This window comes from Hippocampus guttulatus, chromosome 1 (assembly GCF_054856545.1).
Source record: "Hippocampus guttulatus isolate MCC_2025c chromosome 1, RoL_Hgut_1.0, whole genome shotgun sequence".
Taxonomy (NCBI): Eukaryota; Metazoa; Chordata; class Actinopteri; order Syngnathiformes; family Syngnathidae; genus Hippocampus; species Hippocampus guttulatus.
The window spans coordinates 12,482,764-12,494,171 of record NC_141261.1 but is presented as its reverse complement, the minus strand read 5'-3'; the positions used below and the strand labels follow the sequence as shown (position 1 = coordinate 12,494,171).

The window sequence follows — 11,408 nt, the reverse complement described above, 5'->3', positions numbered from 1 at the left end:
GATAAGAGATAAAAATATATTTCTACAATGATTCAGAGGGATTGTCCAACACTGGTGCCATATATATGAATACTGTATCCACCACACATACAATACAATACATGCTGATTTATATAGCGCTTTCACAACAGCGGCAGCTGTAACAAAGCGTGCCGAATCTGTCTGCCCGCGCCTCGATCAAATACAACAAAATTACCTTACACCAGTTGTGCCACACAATAGACCTCCTTTTAGGTCGTATAAAATGTTGTCAACTTTTTGCAACCAAATTTGCAGATGTGGCGTAAGGTGTGGCAGGAACGCCCATATTCACAAACAGGCTGAACTAGACCATTTCCCCAGCACGGAAATGACAATGCTGCTATTTTTACGCGAGTGCATGCTACGTTCTGTTCCCAAATTTTCGGATGAGTTGGGGGTGAGGCAGTTCTGTGTTCTGGAATGCCCAGAGGGGTACAACACGTCCCCAAACACACTAGACGAGACATGCGCTGGCACCACGATTAAGTTACGCCCGTTTTGACACCACACAGATGGCCCCTAAAATACTGACATTAAGATTTTTGCAACCAGTGCAAACAGTTTCAACTCTAAATTCGTCAGCTAATTCCATCATAATTATTTTTCTAAATCACCCTGTAAAACAATGTTCTGTTTTACCTCTAATTTCAACATTTTTTGACCAATTCTAACTGCATGAACTTTTACGTTTTGCGCTCATGCCTACAATTTTTCACAATTCCAAAATTAAAGCCTCTTCTCGTGATTTTAATTGCTTTACCTCTACTCTTCACCTTTGAACTGATTCAAACTACTCCAACTGGAAACTGTTTGGATCATTTCACCTAATTTCATGTTAATCCACACCTTGCCATATTATTCAACATCATTCCTCATCATTCCATGCCATGCTACATGGATCCATATTGTTCAATATCATTTAAGATCATTCCATGTCATTCAAAATCATTCAACATTTCAACATTTTGTTTTATAACCGGGAAAAGAAATGAAGTGGTGGAAATTCCATTTAAAAAGCACACAGGTTTTATTGCATATCAATTTCATGTATAAATTCTTCATAACATTGGAAAGATTACATTTGGTATACATTGCTATTCTACAGAATTAACATCAGTCATGTCTTTTCAATGAAATTTCTCTAAAGTACATCTTCAATAATCACAAGCGTCAAAAGAATTCAATTTCAGAATTGTTCAATATTATTCTACAATCCTTTGTTGTTGTTTTTTTCATTACGTCTTCTCCCACAAGTCTTTTTTTCATTTCTTTAAGAGCCACTTGCCCCAATGTATAAGGCAGTCAAGAACTTGAAGTCAAACCTACTAAACCTAACCACATTTACAATAAGTGCATCTACGAATTTCTTTTTTTTTCTATTTTTTTTGTTGTTGTTTTGATTTGATACACAATTCACAAATGGACATAATTATGACTGCTAAACACGTCATGCACAATATTGGGTTTTTTTTTCCGTTGTTGTCAGTTTTCAATAAACATAACATAGGCGGTATACAACTCAGATCCAAACAAAACAAGCACCATCCATTTAAAACCATATTTTTCCATTATTTTTTTCTCCTTCCTTCGGACAAATGCACCATTGTTGTTCCATCTTTAAAATACTATACAGTTAATAAGAAACAATATCTTTTTTTTGTCTCCTGTAACAGTGAGGGGGGCGGGGGGTCAGCAACCGTGTTCCAATATCTTGACGGCCATCTGCCAGAATACTTTCTGAAGTGGGAACAATGGAATGCTTCAATGCCTTCAATGCCTTTACACAGCGCATTCTTATTACAGTAGTCCATGACTTGACATGAATCACTACATCGAGACGACCCACATCTTTACATTTTATAAAGGTAAATAAATGAAGCGATTTATCAAACAAGAGAGAGAGAGATTTGTATCATTAGAAAAGAAAATGAGATGACGCAGCAGTCCTTGTGTCGCCAGAGAAAAGCACAGTGTTCCTTTCCTTCCTGTCGGGAGTTGTAAGTCGTCGAGACCTAAGCCTGATCGATGTATGGCTTGGACCCATGTGGTTTCATTAAGTGCTAGCTTGAAAAATACAGCTTTAGGCCGAGTTGAGGATGACGAGAAACCCCTTCCCGGGATGTCTATCTACAGCTATCTACAGGTCAAAAGAAGTCATGCCCTCCTGCTACTTTGTAGACTACATGGAATGAGTTTGACGTCACAAGAAGAAAAAGAGAATATGGCCACCGTAGTTTAAAATACCTTTTTTTTTAATGCATGAAGGACCAACCATCAGGATTCTACTGCCAGTTGTGGCAGTGACTTTCTTTCTTTTGCTTTCGTGGGTCCTCGTCCCCCAATGAGGTTGGACAAATGCTTCAGGCCTGCCAGATTCCACTCGTATTAGAATGTGTGGTTGTTGAATGTCATTTTGTGATACTAACAGTGAAGGCTCTCCCCGTAATAATACTTTTGACAGTTGAAATGGGACGGAAGCAAGAGGCAAAATAAAGATGGCAGGACATTACGGTGCCACTAAAACTACAACTATCTTTCCACTATAAATAAAAACAACATTTCATGGATTGTTTCCAATATGGCACACCGAAGCCAGAGATTCTCAATCTCTCACCGGTGTTTATTCCTTCAGCAACAAAATGAAGAAAGAAGAGAGTGGACTTTTTCTTCTTCTCGCACCCACCACCCCATACAGAATGAGCGAACAAGCAAAAAATAAATACATACACACACGCTTCTGAAATCAAAAATATATTGGAGCAAAATGGAAATGAAATGATTGTCAGAGAACAAAACATTTTCTACGGGTTATTTGGCACATGTCACCCTTGCTATATGAACATCTAGGTTATTTTGTACACCGTGTGACATTATCATACAATTTTGGTCCTTCTCTAAAATAATTATATTAATAATTTAGCGCGGTGGTGCCTACAACAAAACAATACTGTGGTATCTAAGAGAAGAAAAAAAAACCCAAAGTAAGCAAACAACATTTAAGAGTGACATGAAATGATGTGTGATTTTGAACAATCACCAGCATGATCAAGTTGGGAAATAAACACTAAAATCACCATTTGCTGTGCACACGAGAATCAGGTTTGAGTGTAATAAAACTCAATTTCCACACTCACATTCTGTGTTGTGTTGCCGTTTGATTCTGTGGTCGGCCACTCGCGATCTGTGTTGGGGTTTCCATCCGGAGGCCAAAGTGTCAGTTTGTGAGAAACAGCACCCCCTTGTGGACATTCAGTCTTAATGCTGCAGTGCGACTTTTTTTTTTTCCTTCTTCTGTTTCTTCTTCCAGGCATCACACACAGAGCCTCTCGTGACATACAAGTCATTGAAGTGTCTACAGAGCGTTGACGTCAGCTCTGTGCTGTGGCTAGGTGAGACGGAGTACACTTAAGGGGGATGATCGACAAAGATTCAATGCTGTCGAAAAGAATTCGTCGTGTATGTCCTTCACATCAACAGGAACTTAGCAGTGCTTTCTTATAGAGTCTCTACACTTCTCTCTCTTGCGCACGTTCTCTTTCACACACACACACACACACACACACACACACACACACACACACACACACACACACACACACACACACACACACACACACACACACACGCACACACACACTGAATGCACGTGACACTGAATTCTCCGTTCTTCATTCCGACTTGTGTCCACTCCACTTGTGTCTCTACTCTACGCAACGTACTGTTCCTCCCTCCTTCCACCACACCGACCTCCTCTCCATTTCTCTCTTGTCTAGATGTGGTTGAGCGGGTGAAAGCTACTTGTCTCGGACGATCCGCCTCCCATGCTCAGCCAAGCATCCAGAGAGTTCTGAGAGGGCGTGTGCAAAGGGTTGTTGTCGGAGAGAGACAGCATCATTGCATAAGCCTGCAAGAGAGCACAAGTACATTTCCAGAAAGTTCATTTGAGGCAAATTCAGCTTTTATTTGTTCTCAGCTTTCACGATCAACAGTTTTGTATTATTATTTTTTTCATAATGATAATATGGTGGTGCCTTAAAGGTGGAGTTTACGGTGATTAAAAAAAACAAACAAACACTTTTTGTCAAAAGAGACCTGACAGTGAACTGAAAAGCTCGCTGGTGTTTGCGACTTGGACTGCTGCATACAGCTGGAACCACAAGCACTGACGTGAACTGTTCCCATTGGGTCATCAGATAAGTTGATCGCCTCTAATGTTTTAATTGATTGTACATTTAAAAAAAAAAAAAACGTCAAACCATTTCGTTTTTGGCAAAACTAATGAATAAGTCATGCTAGCAATGTAGCTGCCTTATTAGCGTGTCACTGCAGTGCGCACGCGTTAATGAGCTGGGGGCCTTTCTTTGGGCAGAGATGTGAGATGCGGGAGGGAAGAATGAATTGAGGCTACTTTCAAATCTCGCTAGCACTTTTAAAACCACCTTCTTCAACTTCAACTTTTGAGTTGAAATTGTTCTTTGACCGCAACACAAAGCAAAAAAACCCAAAACAAAACAAAACAAAACAAAACAACAACAACAAAAAACAACATCCAACAAGCAACAGCTTGCAACAAATGAAAACCGTTTTTCCTTTTATGTTTTCAGGGGCCCTCCTGATCGATATTGTGCAAAATGTCATCAAACTCTTAAAAGGGGTAGTCAACCCAAAAATGATCTTTACAGTAATATGTTCCTCCACCAGTCTAAACATGGCAATCTGATTAATATTGCATTTGTCGAATAGGAGTTAAGCAGCAAAATCCACCCATATTTTGCCATTTCAGAGGGCAGCCATTTTGGCACATTCTGTCAAGTGAAAATGACATCAGAGTAGCTCAGGGCTCAGATAACGACCAATCACGGCTCACCAGTTTCCTGAACCATGACACAGAAAGTGGCAAAATGGCTGACCCCTGAAATGGCTAAAAATGGATGAATTTTGCTGCTTAATTCATATTTTGCAAACGTAATATTAATCCGAATACCGTGGTTCAACTAGTGGGGGTGCATAGAACATATTATGGTCAAGAAAATTTTGGGGTTGACTTCCCCTTATAAAAAACAAAACCCCCCCCCCCCCAAACAAACACTTAAATAGGCAGACTGAAGTTGGAACATCCATGCAGTTAAGCTCAGTTAGCAAAAAAACAAAACAAAAACATGCACCATGCAGACCACGCTGTTATACAGACCTTCATTTTTTTAAGACGAACACGAGTGTGTGTGTGTGTGTGTGCGTGTGTACATGTGTATGTGTTTGACAAACAAGTGATGCTTTTTAATTCACGTTGTTAAGAACTCACAGTGGAACCTCCGACGGGGAATGAAGTTAATTTGAAACTGAACAAAAGGAGCAGCTGTGTAAAGTCACACAAAAATTCAGCTCCCACAGAGATAAAAAAAAATAAAAAATTTCAAAGTAGAAAAGTATGATTATTCCAGAGGTCACCTTTTCTTGGATGACAGTTAAGAATGTGAAAGCGGAACTTAACTCTTTGCATTTGTATTTTTTTTTCCATTTCCATGATGGCTGAGAATATCAAAAAAATACCAGGATAGTTAGTAATATTTTTGATGCATAGTCGCAGCCCTGGAGCAGATTAATTCGATTTCCTTGACTAATTAAAACGAATGAGAGTATGCCCGCATCCTGGAACAGATTGCGTTCGACCTCAGAGGTTCCACCGCAGTTTACGTATCGTGTCTTGGATTCACATACCTGGGTTTTAGCCTGCCTATACAACGTCTCTTTCAAAGTCTCCGACTCTAGCGAGGTGTTAAATATGTCTTTAACGTCAAAATGTTGCTCATCACCGGCCGCTTTACGTAAGCCATCCAGGCCCTTGGGAAAGCTGGATAGACTTTCGAGGTCCAGGAGGGAGCCCTCCTCCTCTAAACATCTGCACGCCAGGGGTTGAGGTGGGCCAGATGTGGATGGGTGGATCGATGTGATCGGTCAATGGATTGAGAAGTGGAATGCGAGTGGAAAATGGATGCCGGGATGAAAATGGTTGAGGATGTTTAGTTGAATGAAGGGAAGAGAAAAAGACAGGACTAATTAATTAGAAGCGAGAAAGGGAGACAAGAAGAAGAGTCACATGCTTTCTGGAAGGTGGCCAGACAACCCTGGACTGGTCGCTAGCCAATTGAAGGGCACATGCTGCAGACCTTGATCATTTATACTGTACTTGTGCCATTTTTGATACATTTTCTTGTTTTTGTATCAATCTGACAAGTGGAGAACAGACGCATACCAAATTTACTGCAAAGGCAAAGATGAAATATCTCAAATCAAGGCAAAATATGCTTGTTCATCGTTAGCCAAGGTCTTTTTTTATTAGCAGACACTTTTTGTGTAGGGAGCATTTTGCTAGCTTTTAGCATTTCCCCCCCTTAAAAATCTTCAGTTATTGTTGCCAAGGATTAAGTTTACATTAAAATAAGAAACACCGTAATTAGATATGTGTAGGTTGTACAAATACACTTTTAGGACTGGAATGGTAGATTTTGTTGCAGTCTTTTTTTTCTTCTTTTTTTTTTGCAAAAGCCTGCTTTAAATCAATTGATATATTCCTAATGTCATTACATTTTGTATTGTCTTCTGTTGTCCTATATTCTGTGGTGTTATATTATTATGCTGACATTTTGGGGATTAGTATTTGTGTTATTAGCAAAGACTGTCGAGCAGCTGCGGTTTGTGACTATATTACGCCTTTTCCACCGCCCAAAAATTTGTGCTCGTTCGGCGCCAGGGCCAGTGCCGTGCTGAGTTGGCGCTTAACAAGTTCTTACAAAGAACGTACTTGGTTTTACCACCGGCATAGAGCCAAGTCGGAGCTATGTCATCGTAAAGCGTCAACGTTTGTCCAAGAGTGCCTGCGCAAAAAATAAATACATTACTACTACTACTACTGGGACTAATAATAATAATAGCAATGCGCTGTAAGTATCTGCTAGGCCACTTAGCATAGCATCGATTATACTTGTATGTTGTATATAACAGTCAGGGTCATGCAATCGACAAACGCTTGTATCTCTCTTAATCATTGTAGAGCGATCGCAAGTCTGGCTGCGAGTTGTAGATCGCACGCTATCTGGCCGATCGCTCTTCCGGTGAGACACAACTGTGTCGGAGGTCACCGCTCAGCCGTGCAAAACCTGCGTGTGTCCAAGGAGTCGTTCCACTACATCTGCGATCGTCACGATAACCCCGCCCCCAGCACCCGGATGTAGTTGGTGCCACAGTCTGGCCGGACTAATAATCGGGGCCAACTTCAGCACCAACTTCAAGCAAGAGAGCTAGAGCTCGAACCAAGTTCGGTGGTGGAAAAAGAAAGAACGGGTGCTAAGCTCTGCACTGGCCCGCAAGTGGCACGAGCACAAGAGCGGTGGAAAAAGGGCCACAAATTGCTAACAGTAGCGAGTAAAATGAAATAGGTACCTGCGAGAGTGTTCGTAGCTCATAGATAACGGAGTAGTCTCTTCCTCGTCCTCCTCCTCTTCATAGGCGCGGGTCGCAGCTGGAGAAAGGGATTCCGGAGCCTCATCGTGAGACTTTTCTGTCAGGCTGCCTTCCTCTTCCTCCTCATCGTCCCCCTCCGCTTCCTCTTCCTCCTCGTCCAGCCCCTGGAGGGCCAGTTTGGAGTTGGACAACCTGCGGCCACTCGGGTGCTCCTCCTCAACCGGGTCGGATCTGCGTGCGTCAAAAGGAGGAAGCGTTTGAAATGTTGCCAGCTGTTTTTTGTTGTTGTCATTGTTCCAGCTTTTCCTCTCATATTTGGGAACATTTTAGCTCAAGAAGGAAAAAAAAAGGGTATCCACTGTGTGCTTGCTGTTCTTGATGCAGATTTTTTTTTTTGGTAATAATTTTCAGTCATGCATGAGCATGTATTTTGAACAGTGATTCCCAACCAGTGTGCCGGGACACATTAGTGTGTCGTGAGAGCCGCGGGAAATGATCACATTTTACTTAATTGGTGAGAAAATTATTTATTAATAGCAAATGATGTATCCTTTTGTCCATCTATCTATGCCGTCAACTGATAGTGACAGACAGAACAAATAAATGATCTTCTAATAGAGGGCAAAAAGTATGAAATCCTCAGATGTATCGTCTTTTTGTGAGAATTTTGTTTGGTGGCGATTTTTCAAACCTGAAAAATTTGCCATAGCTCAATAAAGATTGGGAATCACTGATTTAGAAGAAGTGGCAAGAGTGACTCGGTAAAAAGTACACAAGAAGGAGCACACGAGAAATTGATGCAGAAGACAGACTTTGATTGAAAGGGTTGACACGCCATGGCGGCCCCTGACAGGACAAGCCAAAGGGAAAAGAAGCACTAAGGAAATTTATTTGACACGATGAATTGGATGCACCCTTGGAAAAGAAACAGGCGACGCACCGTTTGCTTTAGTTTGCAGTCGTAGAACAATCCAGTATATTATATGAGAATAAAAGAAGACTATAGTCGATCAACTCGCCGCTTTTCTGACCTGCCATCTGTGTAATCTCCAGCCAGAACCCCTGCTGCCCCCGTTCATCGGCCCCAGACATGACATTGCTCATGATATCATTTCCTGTGGGACTGCAAAGTTACCCCTTTCCTTTTTTGCCGCAACCATGGACATTTATCAAATCAGACAGGATTACCTCTGGGGAGGCGTACACGGGGATAGGATTGGGTCATATGCTGCGGGTGGGTAAACATGGCGAGTTGGACTCCTCTTTCTATCTACATTAAATATCACTATAATCAAATTGCCAGGCTGTTTAGCTGGGAAAAGGTCCATGCCTGCGTCCAGGGAAAGAAGCGTAGCTCTGACATAGGGGGGCCCTGCGTTTTGTCATTTAGTCTAAACACATCAGTGGGTTGTTTGGGTTAGCGGGCGGGGGGGGGGGGGGGGTATGGGTACAGCGGATGGACAAGGGGGTTGAAGAGCTCCATCATCCGAGGATCTCCTGGATAAATACCTCAACCTGAGGCCTCCTGTTATGGGCCCGATTGCCAGACCCGAGTCCATTGCAGGAGCAGCTCAAAGCTTTTATTCTCTCCTGTTCCATCTCAACACTGCATGGATGCAAATAGTCAAATAATTCGCTGTCTGAGAGTACCGGAGCTGACTCGGCATCTCTTACTCGGGAGAGTGGCAGCTATTTTTGTTGAAAATTCAAAGCTGTGCCATGACTTATACGGTATGTATTACTGCGCCGAAACTCGGTCGCAAGGGCAGTTAGGAGCGATTATAGATAGTCATGCATGAGCGTGTGTTTGGCGCTTGGCTTCAGTCACTCGGAGGGGAAAATAAACACAGAGCTGTCTGGTGGGCGGACGGAAAGCACAACACTTAGTCTGAATTACTGATATTAAAACGTCAGGTCGTCTTGTTGTGGATGAGACTCAGTATTGATCCCAGATGGCAGCCAAGCTAAACTGCCACAGAGTCTGCTGACCCAAAGGTGTGTTGACAAGAGGAAAGGGATGACGATGGAGGGATGGACTGTGTAACCGTGTACTACTAGTAGACCGTGTAAGAAAAAAAAAGAAGGAACTTTTTTTTTTTTGTCAGAGAGGGTTTAAAAAGTTCAGAGTTTCCAGATGACAATGTTGTTTAAATGAACTCGTTCTCAACAAAATGACTGAAATAGCTGCAATCTGGGTGCCAGGCCAGCAGTTAGCATGTCACTATGAACCTGCACACTAATTGCTTGTCCTCCTGGATAAAACAGTTTCTTGACGCGATATCACCAACATTGGTAATATGTGAATTAAGAGGAAGGACATAATACGACTCCACTGGACACAGTAGCGACTCAGCAAATGTACACTTCAATGAAGAATCACGACTAGCATAAATGCTACAACATCACTGTTTCTTTTTATTTTTTACCGTATTCAGGCATTATCATTTTTCAAGCAACAGAACCGTCTTCTTATCCTCTTTTAATTAAAAAAATTGTCTCGTTCAAAATGAATCAAGCCTGAAAAGTTCTTTATTCTTCGAGTAAGCGCTTCGGTAGCCTTGGCTTGTGGGTAATAAACTTGTGCAGTGTCAGTTGGAAAAATAAATCCCACATGTTGAGCGGGCAAAATATTTTTTTCTAGACAAATGCCAGAAATCAACTCAGAGCTATTATCATGCTTAGCTTGACATTATAATATGCCTTCTTGCCTCGGTATGTTTCCTAGGCTCAAATATTCGCGTTAAAATACACCGACAGCATTGTTTGCCTTTATTCTTGTTGCCATTAAACTTTGACACACTAGAGGGCACTGTGCATTAAGCAGTCACCGCACGTTAGCGTGCATAGCCAGAAATGTCAAAGAGAGGAGGAGTACATGCCCTGATATAAAAGGGATGGAATCACGGCACTGTTTTTAATTGAATACGTTGATGGTTCTTTCAGCATTCATTTCATATTTATTTACATACTTTATTATCCGTGGTTTTCAGTGGTGGAAAACTTGGCTGCATTTATTGACATAGTGCAGTAAACTACAACCGCAACAATAATCAGCCAACTGGTGACGAGTACTTGACACGAGTCGCATAATATTTTCTCCATGATTATGATTGTTATTTGTTTTTTTTAAATTACCTTTTGTCCGTGGAGCTGGAGGCCTGGTTCATCTCACTGTTGGAGATGAAGTTTCGGATTTCTGAGAAGTACGAGTCCTCCTTCTCATCTAAAAGTGCATGATTGTCCGGCTCGGAGTTTGGCGAAGAGATGGTGGTTCTTAAGTTGGAAAGCATCCCAGACTGTTGGCTCACTGGTGGGGGAAAGCGTGCAGACAAACACATCCGCGCACGTTAATGCGCACACAGCTAGACAGCGCATGTTTAGTTTAATAATTATTAGACATCTGGTATGTTACATAGAAGGGAGAATGTATGAATATGAATATTATGAAGGCTATAATCAGGGTTACGATAGGAAGTCATCTACCCATCCCATCAGCAAAGATTTCAAACTTGGAGCACTGCGCAATTTCAGTATGAATTGCATGTTCAGTCAATAATGAATACATTTTAAAAAAAATCTGCCTGTTGATGTCACAGCAATTTTGATGAGAAGAATAAAATGACACATTCTGACCATTTCTTGAGGCTTTACGAACTGGTTTGGAAATATTAACCAAACAGTGCCGTAAACTAAAAAAGCTATTCAAAGACTTATTCACTTTAAAATGGCTTTGGAGTGACAACCTGAGTGGATAACTTCCATGCTGGGTGTCGAGAGGCTGTTTTTGGCAAAGCATATGGAGAAGTAAGTGCGAACTCTTGAATGAAGTGGCTTTCCCATTTTGCGTGTTATGTTTATTTGCCTTCAAGTCATTAAACATTTTATTAGGGTAACATTTCCAAATGGCGAATGTGTACCGTTCATCA

General features: G+C 41.5%; 1 protein-coding gene across 6 annotated transcripts in view; it reads right to left on the bottom strand.

Moving 5' to 3' along the window:
- Window positions 1-1,029: 1,029 nt before the first annotated feature.
- prdm16 (PR domain containing 16) overlaps window positions 1,030-11,408 on the bottom strand; it is a 190,887-nt gene continuing 180,508 nt past the window's right edge. For 4 of the 6 annotated variants that reach the window (XM_086110079.1, XM_086110096.1, XM_086110105.1 and 1 more), the window contains 2 exons: window positions 10,618-10,789; window positions 6,613-7,713 (listed from right to left, as the gene is read on the bottom strand). In XM_086110079.1, the coding sequence (XP_085966205.1) occupies window positions 7,431-7,713; window positions 10,618-10,789 (455 nt within the window). In that variant the 3' untranslated portion in view covers window positions 6,613-7,430. Of the gene's footprint in view, window positions 3,926-5,739; window positions 5,921-6,612; window positions 7,714-10,617; window positions 10,790-11,408 lie in introns of those variants that run through there. The other 2 variants (XM_086110121.1, XM_086110087.1) reach the window with 2 other exon arrangements.